Source organism: Podarcis pityusensis (assembly GCF_964106645.2).
Source record: "Podarcis pityusensis genome assembly, chromosome: 4".
In the NCBI taxonomy this organism is placed as follows: domain Eukaryota; kingdom Metazoa; phylum Chordata; class Lepidosauria; order Squamata; family Lacertidae; genus Podarcis; species Podarcis pityusensis.
The window spans coordinates 6,307,186-6,329,536 of NC_138027.1; the positions used below are offsets into that span (position 1 = coordinate 6,307,186).

The following is a 22,351-nucleotide window of genomic DNA, read 5'->3' on the forward strand; positions in this document are numbered from 1 at the left end:
CAGGCACCCTCTCCTGCTGCAGCCCTGGGAGCCCCCCCCCCGTCTCCCCACTGCACCCTCTGGGGGGAGAGAGAGGAGATTCACCAGATCCCAGGAGGGGACAGCGAGGCAGCCCTTGCAGGAGAGACCCCAAAGCAAGGGAAGGACTGGGGAGGGAGGGGCCTTGGCTCTGGAGGACCTGGCCCCCTCTTGCTTCCTGGCCTCTCTAGGAAGGCAGCTCACTTCCCTTTAACCCTTGCCAAGCCGAGTCCCTCCAGCTCAGCCCTCTCTCGCTTGGCAGAACCTCAGATTCTTATTATTTTTTATGGATTAAGGGGGCAGCTGCCCCCCTGGCTACGCCAATGCCCAGATATCCTTTTGGGGGTGAGGCTCTTGGCTGGACTCTGAGCATCTCCCTCCCTTGGGCGGAAGCCAGAGGAAGAGCTTGCAGGGAAAAGGGCTTTGCCGGAGGCAAGGAAGCTCCTCTTGGAATTCCGGAGTGGAGAGATAGGAGGGGATCCCAGGGTCATCTAGTCCAACCCCCAGCAATGCAGGAATCTCAGCTAAAGCATCCATGGCAGATGGCCCTCCGATCTCTGCTTAGAAACCTCCAAGGAAGGAGAGTCCACCACCTCCCAAGGGAGACCTTTCCCCTGCCCAACTGCTCTTAGATGCCCCTCAAGGCAGCAGTCCTGAGTTCTAGCCCTGCTGAAACAATCGCACTGGCTGCCAAGGAGGAACCAAGCGAATTTCAAAATAAATAAATCCTATTCTCATCATAAATGAGTAATACTTTCTTATGCATGCTTTTTATGCTAATATACAAAAGTATGCTATTTCCCTTTCCAGAAATGCTTAATTGCTAATTCAATGGACTGAAAATGGATGGTGGTTGTTATTATTATGTTTAGGGAAGCTTTTAATATTTGATGGACTATTGTATTTTAATATTTTGTTGGAAGCTGCCCAGAGTGGCTGGGGAAACCCAGCCAGATGGGAGGGGTATAAATATGTTGTTGTTGTTGTTGTTGTTAATTAAATTGATCAGGTGAGTTTTCTCCTTTCAAAAGAGGCAGGTGGAATCTCCATGGTTGCTAATAGCGTAACGTTGAAAGGCTAGTGAAATATGGGGAGCCCTAGAGCATCTGTTTGGCATGCAGAATGTCCCAGTCAGTGTTGACCAGGGGTCCTCAAACTGTGTCCTGCACGGCCATTTTAGAACCCGCCAAGTGCCCGAGGCTCAAAGCATCTCACCACCCACTGAGTCAGTCGTCATGCTGCGCTGAGGTAAACGCCACTGGCGTGGTGGCAGCTCTACCAATGGAAGGCCAGGGGGTTTCGCCAGGGGATGGGGAAGTGTTGTCTTTTGGCTTGAAGAGCGAAGTTGAGGTTGGCGGAGGAAGGCAGACTTGGATCTATTCTGTTTCGTTACGTAGACTTTTACTTTAAAGGTGGAAGAAGGAAGTATAGTTCTATTTCTGTGAGTGGCACAGCGGTCTTTCCACTCATGTGGTTTACATGCTCTGAAAGTTGGAATCTGTTTTGATATTTAAATTTTAAAAGGGTGGAGTGAAACCAGATATTGAACATCTCGTTAGCCTGGGGAGCCACATTCTGGTTGAAGGAGGACAGGATAATCCCCCAAAGGCCTAGGCTGTCCCTCCACTGTAGTAGGATTTGGAATCCAGGAGAAAACTCAATTGAAATTGCAGAGTTATGAGAAATAGAAAGATAAAGTGCGAGATTGGCTTCATTATTATCAAATAATGGAGGTGTTTAAGTCCGATAGGAAAAATGGTTTTCAGGTGGAGAAATCGAAATTGGAGACAGAACTGTTAGAACCCAAAACTAAGAACTTGTCAAAAATGTACAACTTGCTGTTGGAATGGAATACACAGGATGAAACAGTTAAATCAGCTATGATCAAGTGGGCACAAGATATTGGTCATAACATTATGTTTGAAGACTGGGAACGGTTATGGACCACCGGTATAAAATTTACGGCATGTAATGCCTTAAAAGAAAATATTATGAAAATGATTTATAGGTGGTACATGACCCCAGTCAAGCTTGCAAAAATATACCACTTGTCTGACAATAAATGTTGGAAATGTAAAGAGACTGAAGGTACATTCTTTCACCTCTGGTGGACGTGCCCAAGGATTAAGGCTTTCTGGGAGAAGATTTATAATGAAATGAAAAAGGTATTTAAATATACCTTCTTAAAGAAACCAGAGCCTTTCTCCTGGGTATGGTCGGCCAATTGGTGTCAAAGAAGGACAGGACTTTTTTTATTGTCACATACATGAAGAGATTTTCCTTATCTTTTGGTAAATCCTGCCCTAAAATACCTAATAAAAACGCTTCTGATCTTTTAACAAAGGTTATCTTAAAACATTTTTTTCATTTCATTATAGATCATCTCCCAATAGGTGGAGCCAGGTGGGCCCAGGTCCAGGTGGGGGGGGGGTTGCCATGGTGACAAAGACCAGTAAAAGCCACCGACTTGCAGGCGGCCATTTTGGGTTAGTAGTGAGGCGAGTGGAGGAGAGAGCAGTTGGTGGCAGTTGACAGAGGACAAAGTGAGGCAATCAGTGGATTCTTATTTTCTCAGTTTCTTATTTCATTTATTACTTGTTTTTCTCTTCTTGAAGATGTGCCACAGGCTTTCGTCATCCAGCAATGGTGAGTATTGGAGGAAACAAGAGTAGGGAGAGAATAGCTGTCAACGTTTCCCTTTTTTGAAGGGAAATTCCCTTATTCTGAATAGGATTCCTCGCATGAAAAGGGAAAAGTTGACAGCTATGAGGGAGAGGATCCCAAAGACCTGGTCCCCCCTGCCAGGACTCTCAGTTGCGGGAAAATGACAGCCTGACTTTTGCTGGAGCCAGAGCAAGATCTATTGCTCCAGGTGATGCAGAGCTGCCAGGAAGCTGCCCTGAGAGGTGTCCAAGCACCGGACAGCGGAGGCCGTTCTGGGGAGGGACCCCCATGGGGAGGGAGGGGAGGGAGGGGCTTTGGGGAAGGGGTTGTCCGTCTGCCAGAGAGGAGGACCCTGCTGGCTCACGTCCATGTATCCTGTCTGAAAGGGGAATCATCTTAGGGCCTTCCTGTGAAATTCTGCGTCAGCGATGCTGTTCCTAGAATGGAGGCATGGGCAACAGGTCAATCGCCATCTACTGGTGGATCCACAACTCTGGTCACTGCTCCCTGAGAAAAGCTCCACAACTCTGGGCAAAGACAATGGGTAGATCACTGGCAGGTTTTTTATTACTGGGAGTAGATCTCAGCATCTTGGAAGTTGGACGTCCTGTAGCCTTTCTAGGCCTTTTAACCATGGGTAGGAAAACATTGCACCCGGGCAGAGACGAAAAGGGTCAATCGACACCAAGGGGTTAAATCCAGAGAAAGAGCTTTATTCTGCCGTGGGGGGGGGGGGGGGCAGAGGCACCTGTGTGATGGATTCACAAAACAGGCCGCAGAAAAAAACATTTTACAGCAGGTTTTTATCCTTTTTCCCAACCCCCCTTTTTCCCTCTCCCCCTTCACAGGATTGCATAGAAATGTTTCTCTTGTTCCCTGGCTCTGTTCCCGGAAGTTTGCAACAATCTAGATGTACTGTTTGACAAGGTCAGCTAGGCCTGAGAAGCGAAAAGGCTTTGTTCTAATTCAGCTACCTTTGTTACATAGAAAGATGCTCAGCTAAAAGCTTTTAGCCTTAGAGAGAGAGAAACTTTGAAAAGTGCAGTTTGAAAAGTGCTTGAGGCTTTGAGGCCTGGCTGGGGGAGGAAATTCACAAACAGTTTTAGGGTAACCTAACTGTTTCCCCTAACTGTCCCCCTTCAGTCCCTGCTATAATGCATAGGTATATACACACAAAACAAAACCTGATAAAATCAATAAAAATCCATTAAATAAAACAACTACTCAGAGTGTAGCCTTATGAGGCTTTGCCCTCGGGTGGGAAAAATATTGCGCCTGGGAAAGGGAAGTGGGAGTCAACAGACACTCAAGGAATAGTTTCGGAGAAAAGGCTTTTATTTCTACCATCCATGAACTGGTAGAAGGAGCAAGTGTGATAAGTCACAAAAAGCATGCACGAGTTCACAGTGATGTGCACAAACATATATACCCCTTTCTAGTTCCCTCCCCCTTTCTCCTCCCTCAGGAGTCCTGCCTCATGTTGAGGTTCCTCTGAGCATGAACAGAAAGCTGTCTTGGGACTATTGTGGACTCTTGGCACCCTTGCCAGGAAAGGGGAATGAGAACGGTTCAACATGTCCAAAGGTGTTGCAACTGAATGAGATAAGATTCGTTTCTCAGGCCTGAGTATTCTTGGCAATGACAGAGTCTATTCATTAGCCTTTCAAAGAAACATTTTGCCTTTTGCCACAGCATCTTGTGATAGAGCAGAGGAGAGCAGAGAAAAGCTGTTTTGGATTTTTAGAAGACAAAAGGAATTCTGGACAGTTTTGAGGCCTGGGGTGATTTCACAGATAGGATTTGGGTATCCTGTCCCTTCAAGAGACAATTCAGAGTGGGAGAACTCTGAAATTTACCTGTGGAAAGAATCTTGCATGTTAGATTTGGACCTTGGCAACCTTTCTTCCATTGTTGATGGTTCAGTACTTCACCATTATTTCCCCTTTGGGACCCCCTGGGGCAAAGATTTGGGGCAACCAACCATTTTACACAAACACACAAAAGGGGTACTTCTTACTGCAGTTCCCTTAATGGCTCCCAATTTTACAAAAAGAAATTTGAATCAAGTTTCATGTGCAGAGCATAGCTTTGTCACCTCTTGGTTTAAACCTACTTTTTCTTTTCTTTTCATCTTTTTTTAAACTAACGTAGCCACTGTACATGTACAGGGTACATGATTCAGCAATCTATTATACCATTTGAAGTGTCGCATCACCTGACTAAATTACCATTTGAATAAAGCCATGATTGGCTTGTCCTACCAGGGACTCAAGGAAGGCGAAGGGGTAGATTTAAGATTTAAGAGAACAAATTCCCAAGGGCATAAAACCTTTTCAGTTAGTTTAAAATCCACTTTCCCAGTTTGATGTCCTAAGACATTTCTGATATGTATGCTTTCCTGTTTCTTTTTGCTTAGCAAGCAGGCTTATAGATCTGAAACTTTAAATAGATCAGAACTTCAACATTCAGACAACCCAACAACTCAACTTTCCCACCAAAAGCCAGTAATAAAAGTTTGGTCAAGGCACATTCCACCTAATTATGAATTTGTATGTGCTTTAAACTTTGGCTGGACTTTAGCCTATTTGAAGTCTGATTTGAATAACAGACAAAGTGATGAAAATCCCCAGATAATCACTCAAATGCTTGATATCGCCAGCTCTGCTCCAAAACATCACCGCTTTCACCTCCCACTTCTTAACACTCTATTCCAAACTCTGAAAACCAATCCTTCCATCTTTTTCTACCAAAGAGCAAAGCTTGGATGAATTTCAGCCCATCACCCCACCCCACCCCACCATAACTTAAAATTCACTTTCCAATGCTTGCAGACACATCCCTTCTCCTTCGGTGATGCCCAGAATTGAACACATTGTGACGACTTTAAAGATGTGCCACCCCATGTCATTTCTGTAACACCTGCAATCATGTGTGTTGTGTTAGCAATTCACTCCTCCCATTGCTGGATATGTGGCTAGTATGTCACATGTCTCTGTTTACTTTCTTTTTTTAAAATAAAATGAATATTTATTGAATTTTATAACAAATAAAAATACAGATCTCAATCATCATGTTATTTACCATTGTTTTCCCTCCCCTCCTCTGGACTTCCCTCAACTTTCCCTCTGCTGAGTTATTTAGCTTTATTTATTGTATCCTTCTTTTCTTATATAAAAGCAATTTCCCAAATCATTTCTCTAAAGTATCTGTTACTGAAATAAAGTTGTGAACGTTTATTCAAACCCTGCCGGTGAATCCAGTCCATTTTGTTGTTTCTGCAAATAGACTGTAAATGGTTCCCAGACTCTTTTGAAGTCCTTTTTGTCCTTCTCTCATAGTTTATCTGTTAGCTTAGCCAACTCTGCATAGTTTATCAGTTTTTCTTGCCATTATTCCTTTGATGGTATGTCTTCTGTCTTCCAATATTGTGCAATCAAGATTCTGGCCGCTGTTGTAGCATACATAAATAATATCCATTTTTTTTTTTTGGCAACGCTTGGTTTGGGATACCTAACAAAAAGGGTGTTTAAGAAAGTTCATTTTGAACATGAACCTGTTTAGTTTCCTAGGCTTGGAAAGTGTAAGAACGGAAGTCAGTCTTATCTATTCTGCTCTGCTGTGCTTTTGCACTGTTCTGTGTCTCCCTGTCTGTTGCTGAAAAAGAGAGAGGACGCCATTATGATCCGTTTGGTGTCTTCTGCAAATGTGAAGAGCATCCCCTCAGTTCCTTCATCCATGTCATTTATCAAGACGTTGAACAACGGACCCAGGACAGAACCATGCAGCACCCCTCTTGTCACTTTTCCCCAGGATGTGGAGGAACCATGAAGGAGTCCTCTTTCGGTTCAGTCAGTCAAATCCACCTAACAGTTACCTCATTCAGCCCACGTTTTACCACCTTCCTCACATAAACATCACAGAGGACTTTCATATTGTAAAATCTTCAGATGAACGCAAATAAATTTTAAAAAGAATAAATGAGGATATTGACGAGCTGGAACATGTGCAAAGGAAGGAGATTCATGTCTTTATCTAATTTGGAAACCACCCGACCCAGTGCTGCCGACTTGAATAAAATATTGATGGGGGGCCAGGTAAGGCCCACCTTGCACAATCAATCACATGATGCATGCACACCATTTGAATGGCAATGCCTATAATGGCAACAACTTTTTCAAAAAAAGTAATACTTTGAGCCCATAGTTCAATTTCCCAGCAGCTCCCCTTGCCCCAAAGACACTTCTAGCATTTCACATCCTCTACCTGTGGCATTGTTCAGCAGTGGGGACCTCTTCACACCGGATGTCCATTTGGTATGGCCCTTTCCAAGTTTGTCTCTCATTTGTTCTCCTATGTGTGTTGCCAGTAGAAGCCACAATTCTGTGGGTACTCTAGGTGGCGCAGAAAGCACCTAGAAGCTCCCTAGAGGTTTAAGTGCCGATCAAACTTGGGTCTCCAGCTGGTTTTGGACTAGGGCTCCCATCATCCCTAGCTAGCAGGACCAATAGGGAGGGATGATGGGAACTGTAGTCCGGGAGCTGCTGGGGACCCAAGTTTGGGAAAGCCTCTTTTAAAGCAACTTTTGCGTTTTGCCCACAAAGATGGGACCTGTCCACGTTTGTATTTTCTTGTATTTTGTTTTCCTCATGACCTTTGTGAGATTTTTTTTTTATTTTTAAAGAGAAGGATAAAAGATTGTGTTTGGGTAAAAAAAAAAACACCAAAAACTGGGGGTGGCATCCTCAAATATTTTATTGGGGGATGGGTCAAAGACCCCTAGGCCTTTAAGGGTTGTAGCCTATTCCCCACACCCACAGGTCTCAGGATGGTTACAACATGAAAACACCACATAAAACCACAAAACATCACATGTTAAAAGGGCATTAGATGTATTTTTTAAAATTATTTATTAATGTTCTTATGTTACATCGGTAAACATGATCATGTTACATCACAAGGCTTATTTTACTATAATTTTCAACATGTATACAAAGTTTATATGCTAAAAGAAAAAAAAACAAGGACAAAAAATTATTCCAAAATCATATATGTACCAACACTTTGGACTTCCTGTCTATCCCGTTGTATATTCCTTTTTCACAAATGAATGTATTCTTATTATTGTATATTTCTTTACATTTTTTCTAATACATTCCTATATCAATATGTACCCTTGGTCTTATTTCTCAACTCAGTCTCTTTCCAACATCAATTGACAGCTATCATAGATAGCGAATCTTTACTGTATTTTTGAACATATATCTATCCCACTTTTAAATAATTTTTTTGTTTTGACGTGCCTCTCAGGCTATTTGTCAACTGCACCATTTCAGCAAATTCTTGTAGCTTGTTATGCCAGTCCGTTACTGTCGGGACTACTTCTTCCTTCCACCCCTTTCCCACCAAAGTCCGAGCTGTGGCTGTTGCATATAAAAATACCTCTCTAAAGGCATTCGGGATGTCCCTGCCAACAATACTTAACAGAAATCCCTCTGGTCTTTTTAGAAAGGTTATTCCAAACACTTTTTTTAACTCATCATAAATTAAGGCCCATAATACTTTGATCTTCATACACGTCAATTAGCCAAAGCCTGGATTCTAAAGCTGTATAATGGTTTTTCCCACCTTTGTATGGATTCTTTGATGGGAAGTAAGATTCTGGCTGTCACTGAAGCTCTTTCAACATTCCACACACTGATAAGGTTTCTCCCCTGTGTGAATTCTTTGATGGGTAGTGAGATGGGAGCTCTGACTGAAGCTTTTTCCACATTCCACACACTGATAGGGTTTTGCCCCTGTATGAATTATTTGATGGGAACTGAGATGGGAGCTCTAACTGAAGCTCTTTCCACATTCCACACACTGATAAGGTTTCTCCCCTGTATGAATTCTTTTTTAAAAAAATAATATTTATTAAAGGTTTAATAATTACAGAAAAAAGAAAAAAGAAACAATAAAAAGTTAAACAGAACAAAACAATACCTTACAATACATCAAAAAGAAAAACAAAAACAAAAAACAATACAGCAAAACAACATAAGAAACAAAAACATTTAAAAACACATCCAATATATCCGTATCTTTACTTTTCATTTACTTGTTTCATCGACCTCCTCACACCTCCCTTTTTTGTATTCTAGTTCAATTAGCTATTTCAGCAAATCCTTTCCATCTTTCTCAATTTTTGTTCTATACAGTGGTACCTCACAAGACGAATGCCTCGCAAGACGAAAAACACGCAAGACGAAAGAGTTTTCCGTTTTTTGAGTCGTTCCGCAAGACGAATTTCCCTATGGGCTTGCTTCGCAAGACGAAACGTCTTGCGAGTTCTTGCGAGTTTGTTTCCTTTTTCTTAAAGCCGCTAAGCCGTTAATAGCCGCTAAGCCGCTAATAGCCGTGCTTCGAAAGACGAAAAAACCGCAAGACGAAGAGACTCACGGAACGGATTAATTTCGTCTTGTGAGTTACCACTGTAATTTATCTTAACATAATCTAACCTTAATTTTTCCACTTTGGCCCATTAACAATCTGTTTTTACTCCTAAAGCCATATAACTTCATTCCAGCATCCTTGTATGAATTCTTTTATGGGAAGTGAGAGTGGCGCTCTGATTGAAGCTCTTTCCGCATTCCACACACTGATAGGGTTTCTCCCCTGTATGAATTCTTTGATGTGAAGTGAGATTGTGGCTGTGATTGAAGCTCTTTCCACATTTCATGCACTGATAAGGTTTCTCCCCTGTATGAATCCTTTGATGGGAAGTGAGATGGGAGCTCTGACGGAAGCTCTTTCCACATTCCACACACTGATAGGGTTTTGCCCCTGTATGAATTCTTTGATGGGTAGTGAGAGAGGAGCTATCAGTGAAGCTCTTTCCACATTCCACACACTGATAGGGTTTCTCCCCTGTATGAATTCTTTGATGGGAAGTGAGATGGGAGCTCTGACTGAAGCTCTTTCCACATTCCACACACTGATAAGGTTTCTCCCTTGTATGAATTCTTTGATGGAAAGTGAGACTGTGGCTGTGACAGAAGCTCTTTCCACATTCCACACACTGATAAGGTTTCTCCCCTGTATGAATCCTTTGATGGGAAGTGAGAGAGGAGCTATCAGTGAAGCTCTTTCCACATTCCACACACTGATAGGGTTTCTCCCCTGTATGAATTATTTTATGGGAAGTGAGAGAAGAGCTCTGACTGAAGCTCTTTCCACATTCCACACACTGATAAGGTTTCTCCCCTGTATGAATTCTTTGATGGGAAGTGAGATTGTACTTCTTACTGAAGCTCTTTCCACATTCCACACACTGGTAGGGTTTTTCCCCTGTATGAATCCTTTGATGGGAAGTGAGATGGGAGCTCTGACTGAAGCTCTTTCCACATTCCACACACTGATAAGGTTTCTCCCCTGTATGAATTCTTTGATGGGAGGTGAGAGAGGAGCTATCAGTGAAGCTCTTTCCACATTCCACACAGTGATATGCTTTCTCTCCTGTATGAATTTTTTGATGGTAAGTGACATAGGAGCTATCAGTGAAGCTCTTTCCACATTCCACACACTGATAGGGTTTCTCCCCTGTATGAATTCTTTGATGGGAAATGAGATGGGATCTCTGACTGAAGCTCTTTCCACATTCCACACACTGATAAGGTTTCTCCCCTGTATGAATTCTTTGATGTGAAGTGAGATTGTGGCTGTGAGTGAAGCTCTTTCCACATTTCATGCACTGATAAGGTTTCTCCCCTGTATGAATCATTTGATGGGAAGTGAGATGGGAGCTCTGACGGAAGCTCTTTCCACATTCCACACACTGATAGGGTTTTGCCCCTGTATGAATTATTTGATGGGAAGTGAGAGAGGAGCTATCAGTGAAGCTCTTTCCACATTCCACACACTGATAGGGTTTCTCCCCTGTATGAATTCTTTGATGGGAAGTGAGATGGGAGCTCTGACTGAAGCTCTTTCCACATTCCACACACTGATAAGGTTTTGCCCCTGTATGAATTATTTGATGGGAAGTGAGAGAGGAGCTATCAGTGAAGCTCTTTCCACATTCCACACACTGATAGGGTTTCTCCCCTGTATGAATTCTTTGATGGTAAGTGTAATGGGAGCTCTCACTGCAGCTTTCTCCACACTCCAAATTTTTATGTGGCTTCTCCTCTCTGGGGATTTTATCGTGGTCACCTTTGTTCTCGATTTCCGATTCATCAGAATCTGCAATGGAGACAAAAAGGGATTAGAGCCTCCGGAATAAATGGAGAAGAACTGAAGGGAGTTGTGTCATATGACAAAGACACATGAGAGCAGAAGCAGGAAACAGGCTGGGAGGTGCTGGGACTGCACAATCATTTGGGTCTACTAAAGTCATTCAGGCCTAACTGCTAACTGTTGAGTCACTCTGACATGTGACTTGGCAGCCATTTTCCTCTCTGTGTTCTCTGTAAGATTTCAGTCAGAGTCAGTCCGCCTCAGTTGTGAGCAGAGTCAGTATGTAATCTCAGTCAAACTGTTTGGAACCATGTTTTTATGAAGAAGTTTATTTTAACTCAGTAAAGCTCTTATTCTTTCACTTAAAAACTCAGCATTATTAATTTACACTGCACGTCAAATTGGGTATGTGTTCCTTACCTGTGTTGTTTGTTAAGGTGCTACACACAATATGCCAGCAAGTTTGGAAAACTCAGCAGTGGCCAGAGGATTGGAGAAGATCAGTCTACATCCCAATCCCAAAGAAGGGCAGTGCCAAAGAATGCTCCAACTACCGCACAATTGCACTCATTTCACACGCTAGCAAGGTTATGCTTAAAATTTTACAAGGCAGGCTTAAGCAGTATGTGGACCGAGAACTCCCAGAAGTGCAAGCTGGATTTCGAAGGAGCAGAGGAACCAGAGACCAAATTGCAAACATGTGCTGGATTATAGAGAAAGCTAGAGAGTTATAGAAAGACATCTACTTCTGCTTCATTGACTATGCAAAAGCCTTTGACTGTGCTGACCACAGCAAACTGGCAAGTTCTTAAAGAAATGGGAGTGCCTGATCACCTCATCTGTCTCCTGAGAAATCTCTATGTGGGACAAGAAGCTACAGTTAGAACTGGATATGGAACAACTGATTGGTCCAAAATTGGGAAAGGAGTACGACAAGGCTGTATACTGTCTCCCTGCTTATTTAACTTATATGCAGAATTCATCATGCGTAAGGCTGGGCTGGATGAATCCCAAGCCAAAATTAAGATTGCCGGAAGAAATATCAGATATGCAGATGACACAACCTTGAGGGCAGAAAGTGAGGAGGAATTAAAGAACCTTTTAATGAGGGTGAAAGAGGAGAGCGCAAAATATGGTCTGAAGCTCAACATCAAAAAAAGGAAGATCATGGCCACTGGACCCATCACCTCCTGGCAAATAAAAGGGGAAGAAATGGAGGCAGTGAGAGATTTTATTTCCTTGGGCTCCATGATCACTGCAGATGGTGACAGCAGTCACGAAATTTAAAGATGCCTGCTTTTTGGGAGAAAAGCAATGACCAACTTAGATAGTATCTTTAAAAGCAGAGACATCACCTTGCCAAGAAAGGTCCGTGTAGTTAAAGCTCTGGTTTTCCCAGTAGTGATGTACGGAAGTGAGAGCTGGAGCATAAAGAAGGCTTATCACCGAAGAATGGGTGCTTTTGAATTATGGTGCTGGAGGAGACTCTTGAGAGTCCCATGGACTGCAAGAAGATCAAACCTATCCAATCTTAAGGAAATCAGCCCTGAGTGCTCACTGGAAGGACAGACCCTGAAGCTGAGCCTCCAATACTTTGGCCACCTCATGAGAAGAGAAGACTCCCTGGAAAAGACCCTGATGTTGGGAAAGATGGAGGGCACAAGGAGAAGGGGATGACAGAGGACGAGATGGTTGGACAGTGTTCTCGAAGCTACGAGCATGAGTTTGAGCAAACTGCGGGAGACAGTGGAAGACAGAAGTGCCTGGCGTGCTCTGGTCCCTGGGATCACGAAGAGTCGGACACGACTAAGCGATTAAACAACAACAACAGTGGCCAAAACTGTGGAAGCCTTTTGGGAAAAAAGTGTATTTCAGAGGTTTGATGGCTCATAACCCCACTTCTTTTGGAGTAATATTATAAAGTTATATATCAGTGGGAAGATAATTTAATCAAGAATGCAATCCAAAAAAGATTGTTCAATTATCTGTATTCTATCAAACATTATAGCCAAATAAGCAGAAAAAGGAAGCACAACATGCTTAGGTTGACTTTTGTCAGTGTGTTACGTGATTGCTAACAAGTTGGTTGGTTGATTGCTAACAAGTTGGTTGGTTGATTGCTAACAAGTTGGTTGGTTTTAAATGGCATTTCCGTGCGCTGCTCTGGTTCGCCAGAAGAGGATTGGTCATGCTGACCACATGACCTGGAAGCTGTACGCCGGCTCCCTTGGCCAATAAAGCGAGATGAGTGCCACAACCCAAGAGTCGTTCGCCACTGGACTTAGCAATCAGGGGTCCCTTTAACTTTAAACGCCCCCCAAATACATAAATGAAATGCTTGAGCCCAAACTGAAGCGTTCCGCAGGTGATCTTTTCCCAGATACTGAAGCATATTTATTTATTTATTTCAACAGGATTCAGCTCCATGACCTGTTGCTGCTGTGTGCAAACGGTGCTTTCAAGATTATCCCATTCCACTCCCGGAATGGCCTGGGAATAGCCCAAACTTTAATCCAATCAGAAATCTATGCAGCTGATGAAAGAAACTTGTTAATCAGAGGCAACCCAGCAATAAGGCCCAATCAACAGAGGCAATAATTCAGTCTTGGTTTGACATTCTTACAGTTGCAGAACTAAAAACTTGGTTCCCTTCATGGGAAGGCATTGTAAGGCCGTAATGAAAGCTAAAGGTTACCAATGGTTACCAAAGATTTCACGTTTTTTCTTTATGACTGCTGTTCTAATAAATACTCCTTCATAAAAGTCATTGCATTACATTCTTCATTAAATTATCTTTCTATTGCTTTATAATTTTATGGTATTACTCCATACAAAAGTGGTGTTAGGAGCCATCAAACCTCAGAAATACACTTTTCACAAAAGGTTTCCACAATTTCGGCCACTAGTATAAGTTGTTCATTTTAAAATTAATGTTCTTTTTATATGGAATCAGATTATTATTATTTATGTTTCATGATGATATATGTGTTGGAAGCCGCTCAGAGTGGCTGGGGCAACCCAGCCAGATGGGAGGGAGAAATAAAAATTATTATTATTATTATTACTACTACAGTGGTACCTCGATTTAAGAACTGTCCTGTTCCGGAAAAGATTAAGTTTGTAAACCGAGGTACCACTGTATTATTATTACTATCATCATCCTCATCCTCATCACTGCTACTACTGCCTGAGATTCCATAAGCCTAGCTCTTCTCTGGGATGGGTTTTGTTTGGCCCAGTCATGGCATCCCCTCCATCTCCAATGTCAGTCGTCTCTTTGTTCAACCCAAGACTGACAGGAGCAAAAACAAAAACCTGAAGCTACTTAGCTTTCCTAAAAATTCTGAAGCTGACATTTAAGATGGCCTCAGAAGTTCAGACCAGCCCAATACTGGTAGAAAAAGGAATAATTTGAGGAAGATTGTTCAAAGAAAAAACTGTAATTTACTCTTTATTGTGGGGGTGTTAGGTTCCCAGGTGTTATAGGGGGCGCTGTTGAGCTCTGTGAAAATAGATGAGGTTGGTCACATTGAGGTATTTTTTGAATTTCCAGGCAGATATGACGATCCCACAGGGAGCCTTACCAAGAGAGGCCACGACCCCACGATTCTCCTCCATGACATCCTTATGCAGAGCTCTCTGGTCAGGATCCAGCAACGCCCACTCCTCGTCCGTGAAACGAACAGCAACATCTTCAAAGCACACTGGACCCTAAAAGAAAAAGGGAAATGTCCTCCTCTGAGACAGCAGAAATATGATCTGCTACACAATGCTCTGTTGTTTCCTTCCTGTTAATTGCGGTTTTGTTTCAATAGGATTGCTTTGCTGCACATTTTAATTATGGGTGCTTATTTTATTCTGCGTTTTAATTATGGGTATTTGTCTTTGTGGGCGGCATCCAACAAAACACTAAAATACAATAATCTATTAAACATTAAAAGCTTCCCTATACAGGGCTGCCTTTAGATGTCTTCTAAAAGGTTGGTAGTTATTTTTCTCTTTGACATCTGGTGGGAGGTCGTTCCACAGGGCGGATGCCACTACCAAGAAGGCCCTCTGCCTGGTTCCCTGTAACTTGGCTTCTCGCAGCAAGGGAACCGCCAGAAGGCCCTCAGCGCTGGACCTCAGTGTCTGGGCAGAACGATGTCGCTCCTTCACGTATACTGGACCGAGGCCGTTTAGGGCTTTAAAGGTCAGCACCAACACTTTGAATTGTGCTCGGAAACGTACTGGGAGCCAGGGTAGGTCTTTCAAGACCGGTTTATATGGTCTCGAGGGTCGCTCCCAGTCACCAATCTAGCTGCCACATTTTGGATTAGTTGTAGTTTCCGGGTCACCTTCAAAAGTAGCCCCACATAGAGCGCATTGCAGTAGTCCAAGCGAGAGATAACCAGAGCATGCACCACTCTGGTGAGACAGTCTGCGGGCAGGTAGGGTCTCAGCCTGCATAACAGATGGAGCTGATAAACAGCTGCCCTGGACACACAATTGACTTGTGCCTCCATGGGCAGCTGCAAGTCCAGAATGACTCCCAGTCTGCGCACCTGGTCCTTCAGGGGCACAGTTACCCCATTCAGGACCAGGGAGTCCCCCACACCTGCCCACCTCCTGTCCCCCAAAAACAGTACTTCATTCTTGTCAGGATTCAATCTCAATCTGTTAGCCACCATCCATCCTCCAACAGCCTCCAGACACTCACACAGGACTTTCACCTCCTTCACTGGTTCCGATTTGAAAGAGAGGTACAGCTGGGTGTCATCCACATACTGATGAGCACCCAGCCCAAACCCCCTGATGATCTCTCCCAGCAGCTGCATGTAGATGTTGAAAAGCATGGGGGAGAGGACAGAACCCTGAGGCACCCCACAAGTGAGAGCCCAGGGGTCTGAACACTCATCCCCCACCACCACTTTCTGAACACGGCCCAGGAGGAAGGAGCGGAACCACTGTATGACAGTGCCCCCAGCTCCCAGCCACTCAAGACGGTCCAGAAGGATGTTATGGTTGTTCAGAAACCACTCGCTCAATCACCTTGCCCAAGAATGGAAGATTTGAGACTGGGCGATAGTTAGCCATATTGGCAGCATCTAAAGATGGTTTTTTAATAAGCGGTTTGATAACCGCCTCTTTCAGCGGGTCTGGGAAGGCTCCCTCACAGAGAGAAGCATTCACGACCTCGCAAAGCCCATCGCCCAGCCCTTCCCGGCTAGCTTTTATAAGCCAGGATGGGCAAGGATCAAGGAGACAGGTGGTTGGTTTCACTCGTCCAAGCAGCCTGTACACATCCTCGGAGGTAACAGATTGGAATTGATCCCACGCAACTTGACTAGACAGGACACTAGCACTCTCCCGCCCCGGCCTTGCTCCATGGTGGAGTCTACCTCTTCCTGAATCTGAGCGACTTTATCTGCAAAAAACTTTGCAAAATCATTGCAGGAGATCATGTGGCCCATACTGGGCCCCGATGTAGCAGGTGGTTCCGCTAAATTGCAAACCACCTGAAAAAGTCTCCTTCTGTTTTCTGCAGATGCAATAGAGGCGGCAAAGAAAGTCTTCTTCGCCATCGCTACCGCCACTTGGTAGGCTCGACATTGAGCTCTAACCCGTGTCCGGTCAGCTTCAGAATGAGTTATCCGCCACCGGTGCTCTAGCCGTCTCGGCGATTGTTTTATTGCCCTCAAATCCGTGGAAAACCACAGGGCTGTCCAGGCTCCATGCAATCGAAGAGGGCCCATCTGCTTCAGCCAATCAAGTCTCTGTTACACATGCCAGCTCAAGTCCTCCATCCATGATGAAGTCATGGATGGCAGTGGTTTTATGAATCATTGACTTGGCATTGAACAGCAGCACCTTCAGGTCACGTGGGTATCCCTTGCTGATTCTAGTATCCGTCCAGTCAGGACCAGACCCAGACGCAGGGATAGTCCTCAAACGACTAAACCTGCCTCCTCTGTAATGGCATGCTCTGGTCTTAGCGTACCTCCTCCTCCTAACCGTGATCACTGAGATCGGTTGTCCCAGTGCATCCCCGCCCCTTGGAACATGCCCCAGCTATTTTGTGGGCTGGGACCCACTACCTGGCAGCCCTGACCCCTCCCCTTAAGAACAAAATAAAACCCTTATAAAAAAAAATCTAATTCCTGAACCCAACCAAACATCCATGCCACCCCCCACAAAAAAAAGTAATCCAAAGGGAAAAAAGAAAATTTTTAAAACATTTTAAAAAGAACACTGCGCTGCTCCGAGTCCTCCTGGCCAGCAGCAACCGTCCTTATGAGGTCTGTCAGGCCCCGGCCTGGGCCAGGTGGTGAGTGGCAGGAGCAGGGCCCTCAGGCACTCACGCAGGGGAGTTGTTTCAATAGGATTACTTTGCTGCACATTTTAATTCTGGATGCTTATTTTATTCTAAGTTTTAATTATGGGTATTCGTCTTTGTGCAAATAGGTGGTACTACACCTTGTGTTTTCCAAGTCATTCTGCCTACACAAGCATTCCAGTTTGCCTGATGGAAGGGTCCACTTTCTCCTCTCCTCCTGAGCTGTTCTGGGGAGTTCCCTCCCTATGCCCTAGATCCAAATTCCAGGGGCTCATGGGGGCATGGAGAGGGGGAGGAATGGGGAGGCAGGCCCCATTTTGCAGCCAATGGGGCTGGTTAGGTGAATCCAGGCCACTATTTGTTCTCATTTGTCCACTGCTTAGAAACCAATCTGAGCATTCAGTGATCAATCTATAAATAAAATAAGCCTGTTTTGGATGGCCATCTGTCTTGGATGATCTAGCAGAGATTCCTGCATTGCAGGGGGTCTCCTGGCTCTGAGAGACAAGCAGGGAAGGTGGCTTCTGGCAAAAGGAGAGGGAGCCACCTGTGGCTCTTCCTTATTCTGACTCACCTCTGCCTCCCGACCTTCCTCTCCCACTCACCTCCTTCCTCTTCTGCCTCTGATTCTGCACTGCATTCTGCCACAGTGTCTCCCAGCTCACTAACCCCTGTAACCCCTTAAGCTTCTGACACCTCCTCTTCCCAGGCTTCTCCCTCTTCTTCCTCTGACCACCCATCCTTGTTCTACCTCCACTCCTTGGGCTCTGAGCCGTCTTCCCTTCCTGGTTCCCCGGCTGCTTCCTCCCATCATTCCTCTGTGCCCAACCAGTCCATGACATTGCTCCATCCCTCGGCCTCTGTCCCCAAAAGGCAGTTTCCCCTGACCTGATCTGGTTCCACAGCCGCTGCTTCCCTTCTGCCCCCATGAAAAGACGGATCAGGAAGTCTTGCCGGCATGATTCTGTCACCTGCAAGAGAAAAAAGGTGATCAGGATGCCAGGAGTGCCGGCTTCTCTCACAGGTGAAACAGGGCATGTCTTACTACCGATGGGCCTTTGAGAAAGCCTTACCTGCTGAGAGTATTTGGACGTTTGTGCCCATTTCATATGTTTGTTGTGCAAAAATACATCTCCCCTCCTATGGACCCTTCTTCCCAACTGTCTCCCCACAAAACAAGATGAAAAGAACCCCCAGATGAGTTGGAAAACCAACAGAATGAGACCAGACAGAGAAAAACCACCTTCCTCCTTACCCAGTGGCCTCTCTCTGGTGTCCAACGGAGGCCTCTCTGCCTCACAGGAATCCAGGTCCATTTCTGCAAAGAGATCCTTTTCCTGAAAAAGAAACAAGGATTCAAAACAGAGAATGGTTAGAAAGGCTGTGAGATCTCATTCCATGGATGCTTTCCCAGAAAATGGATGGGCCATCAGCAGACCATTATGGGATGTTCTCCATCCTCTTTGGAGCCCCTTGGGCTTATCCAAGGCGTATCCAGAGGAAAGTCTCTCTCACCTGCTTTCTCTCCTCTGCCTGACTCAGGAGGAAACCTTCGGCCAGGGCCACCGCCTGGGAACTGGTCTCCGCTCCGCATTCCCTCACCCAGCTCTCCATCTCCGAGGGAAGGACAGCCAGGAACTGCTCCAAGATCACCAGGTCCAGCATCTCAGCTTTCGTGTGCCTTTCTGGCTTCAGCCACTGATGGTCAAGGTGGTGGAGTCGGCTGCAAACCTCTCGGGGTCCTTTGGCCTCCTGGCAGCAGAACTGCCTCAACTGCTGGCTCTGCACCTCTGAGCGGAGAGTGCCCTCCTCACCCAGGATCTTCTGCACTGGGTTTTCCCAGAATGCCCCACTGCTCCCAGTTTGGCTGGCATAGCTTCTTCCTGCCTCAGGGCCAGCTGAATCTTGCTCATCCATCTGTGCTCTCAGGAAGCCTTTGAGAGATCGGAAGGAACCCTTTAGTCTTCTGACACGTTCTGCCCTTCTAAATGAGAAGCTGTGGCAAATCCTACAAAGCAAATACATTGTTCTGTTACAAAATTTGTAGGATAGGAAAAGAAATAGTTCACTGAGCAAGATGGATGAGTCTTGCTGGGAACCGGGGCTGGACTGTACTGCATCCCAGACCGTGAGCTATCTTTTTGAAAAGAAAGAGGAGGAAGAGGAGGAGAACTAAGTCTCTAGCCTTCTAGCAATGCAAAATGTGGAGGCAACTGAAGGGATTTCTGCGAGATTAATCAACCTGGTTTCTGCTGCCTTCCAGTCAATGCATGAAGTCAGAACCAACTTACAAGGGAATCATTTGTTTGGATGCTTGGCTCTAGTGGGGGTCCTCAGGAGTTCCTCCCCCACCCCCACTCCCCTGCTTCTGTCTCCTTTTCTTGCACTTGTACTCTCTGCCACTCTCCAGACAGACTCCTGGGGTGGGGTCCCTTTTTCTTTGCTCTGAGGGCCAGGTATGTATCTGATCAATCCCCTAAGGTCCAAGTGGGCAGGGCCAAAGACATCTCCCTTGAAATTTAGGCGGGTAATTTATTATTAATTCACTAGATAACTTAACACACACACAGCCATTGATGCCAAGGTCCCTGCAGGTTCGGTGAGTAGCGGCGCCCATTTCCGGCTGCTTTGCCAGCAACAATCCCTTTGGGACAGAGAGGATGTGGTCCTGGGATGCCATGCTCTGGGCGCGAGGGGATTGCTGCAGTGGCCTCCGTGGGGAGCTGCCCTGGGAGACGACTGGGAAGCTGGTTTGCAATGCAGCAGCCAGAATATGGGCTGGGATCCCTCTCTTTATTCCTGGCCTTTCTTCCCCATTTTAACTTCCTTCCTCCCAGTTGTTCTTTTTGGGGGGGGGGAACTAGTCCACCTCCTAGTCCAGCTTTGGAAAACCATTTGCACATGTTTCCTCTGTTGTGCAATGAGGCTGAGCGATGTCACACAGAGTTAAAGTCCTAGGGACTCCTTTCTTTAAAGAAGCGAGATTTTTTCAGAAAGGGGGGGCGGAGGGCCAAATGAGTTTGGGATCCTGTGATCTCCAGGAAGGAGAGCGTGGCAGACCTGGCCCCTCCCGGATCAGGCCCCCCAGGCATCCTCCCCTGCTGCAGCCCTGGGACCCCCCCCCCCGTCTCCCCACTGCACCCTCTGGGGGGAGAGAGAGGAGACTCACCAGATCCCAGGAGGGGACAGCGAGGCAGCCCTTGCAGGAGAGACCCCAAAGCAAGGACAGGACTGGGGAGGGAGGGGCCTTGGCTCTGGAGGACCTGGCCCCCTCTTGCTTCCTGGCCTCTCTAGGAAGGCAGCTCACTTCCCTTTAACCCTTGCCAAGCCGAGTCCCTCCAGCTCAGCCCTCTCTCGCTTGGCAAAACCTCAGATTTCTATTATTTTTAATGGATTAAGGGGGCAGCTGCCCCCCTGGCTAGGCCCATGCCCAGATATCATTTGGGGGTGAGGCTCTTGGCTGGACTCTGAGCATCTCCCTCCCTTGTCCAGAAACCAGAGGAAGAGCTTGCAGGGAAAAGGGCTTTGCAGGAGGCAAGGAAGCTCCTCCTGGATTTCAGGAGTGGAGAGATAGGAGGGGATCCTAGGGTCATCTAGTCCAACCCCCAGCAATGCAGGAATCTCAGCTAAAGCATCCATGGCAGATGGCCGTCCGATCTGTGCTTAGAAACCTCCAAGGAAGGAGAGTCCACCACCTCCCAAGGGAGACCTTTCCCCTGCCCAACTGCTCTTAGATGTCCCTCAAGGCAGCAGTCCTGAGTTCTAGCCCTGCTGAAACAATCGCACTGGCTGCCAAGGAGGAACCAAGCGAAGTTCAAAATAAATAAATCCTATTCTCATCATAAATGAGTAATACTTTCTTATGCATGCTTTTTATACTAATATACAAAAGTATGCCATTTCCCTTTCCAGAAATGCTCAATTGCTAATTCAATGGACTGAAAATGGATTGTTGTTATTTTTATGTTTAGGGAAGCTTTTGATATTTGATGGACTATTGTATTTTAATATTTTGTTGGAAGCCGCCCAGAGTGGCTGGGGAACCCAGCCAGATGTGCGCGGTATAAATATTATTATTATTATTATTATTATTATTAAAATTGATTAGGTGAGTGTTCTCCTTTCTAAATACTTCCATCTCCCCAAGAGGCTCCCAAGGCTACTCATCCTCTGCAGTTGATAACAGACCTAACTGAAAAGAACGGCTTCCTCTTCTGGTGACACCAGAGAATTCTAGAAGACATTCACCCTTTCCATAGCATTATGGATGCACGATTCCCACAGACAAGTTTCTTGGCAAGACAAGGGCCTTTCCTGGCCATAGAGTGTCCTCCTCAGCATCCCCAACGAAGGAGCTGGGTTGCAAGAGCTGCAGCTAATGGGGGGGCTGTCCTCCCCCCTCCCATCTCACCTGGCTGCTAGGTAGGAAAGCAAGACCCAGAGAGAGTTGTGGGAAACCCCGAAACCAGCTTGCTCTGTGCCGGATCCAAAGCTGCGACTAATAGAGAAGCAAGATCTGTTCGGGTGTTGATGCTGTGAGCTCCTCCGTCCTACACTCAGGTTGTGTATGTGAGTAAATAAAACTAGATCTCGTAAAGACGCCACAGTCTCCGCTGACTTTTGTTCCAAGGAAACCGAAGATGGGAAAGCGCCTGGGACCCCTGGAATCTCACCGCTCAGAGACTGGGGTAGTTTGCAAATACAAACACACATACAATAATTTGTGCCTGTGTTCCTAATAGATAACTAAGTGTGAAGAGCATGTCATGTGCTTCAGCAACAGCCCTCCTGGAAATAAGGAAATGCAACCCCCATTGCTGGTTGACTCAAAAAAGCAACAAGGGAATCTGCTCTGGTGTCCCATGAGGTCTGTGGGGCCCTTAAGTAAGAGGAGCCATTGCTTTTCTTTCTTTCCTTTTTTTAAAAAATAACTTAATTAAAGAAATTTTAACATAATCAAACATTCAAATTACATTTTACAATTTCAATTAACACCCCCCGCCATGCGAATTCCCCCAACTTCCCTTCCTGGTTTATAACATCTCTGTTTCTTTTGCTTATAAATTTGTATTCCTTATATATTAAAATGAAGGTTATAACATTTGTCTCTTCCTTCTCATTTTTACCTCATAACTGCAT

General features: G+C 45.3%; 2 protein-coding genes across 5 annotated transcripts in view; both read right to left on the minus strand.

Moving 5' to 3' along the window:
* LOC308475111 (uncharacterized protein) overlaps positions 1 to 651 on the minus strand; it is an 81,128-nt gene extending 80,477 nt beyond the window's left edge. For 2 of the 3 annotated variants that reach the window (XM_081002026.1, XM_081002028.1), the window contains exon 1: positions 85 to 651. The gene's annotated coding sequence lies outside the window, so the exon portion shown is untranslated. The remainder of the gene's footprint in view (positions 1 to 84) is intronic. The other variant, XM_081002027.1, reaches the window with a different exon arrangement.
* Positions 652 to 8,879: 8,228 nt separating this feature from the next.
* On the minus strand, positions 8,880 to 20,520 carry LOC308475095 (uncharacterized protein). Of its 2 annotated transcripts, XM_081001974.1 has the most exons (6): positions 20,382 to 20,520; positions 18,728 to 19,220; positions 18,468 to 18,549; positions 18,101 to 18,183; positions 14,481 to 14,607; positions 8,880 to 10,902 (listed from the first exon to the last, which is right to left on the minus strand). In XM_081001974.1, the coding sequence occupies exons 2-6, from the start codon at positions 19,127 to 19,129 to the stop codon at positions 9,239 to 9,241; spliced, it is 2,358 nt and encodes a 785-aa protein (XP_080858100.1). In that variant the 5' UTR covers positions 19,130 to 19,220; positions 20,382 to 20,520; the 3' UTR covers positions 8,880 to 9,238. The 2 variants fall into 2 exon arrangements, with proteins under 2 accessions (XP_080858100.1, XP_080858101.1); XM_081001975.1 differs by lacking the exons at positions 18,101 to 18,183; positions 18,468 to 18,549; positions 18,728 to 19,220; positions 20,382 to 20,520 and adding an exon at positions 17,787 to 18,077.
* Positions 20,521 to 22,351: the final 1,831 nt, after the last annotated feature.

Excerpts from the sequence above, each read along its gene's own strand:
- LOC308475095 (XM_081001974.1), bottom strand. The coding sequence starts at position 19,129 with ATGGATGAGCAAGATTCAGCTGGCCCTGAGGCAGGAAGAAGCTATGCC. Across the intron at positions 18,550-18,727 it reads AGGCAGAGGAGAGAAAGCAG|GAAAAGGATCTCTTTGCAGA; the intron begins GTGAGAGAGACT and ends TTTCTTTTTCAG. Across the intron at positions 18,184-18,467 it reads CACCAGAGAGAGGCCACTGG|GTGACAGAATCATGCCGGCA; the intron begins GTAAGGAGGAAG and ends TTTCTCTTGCAG.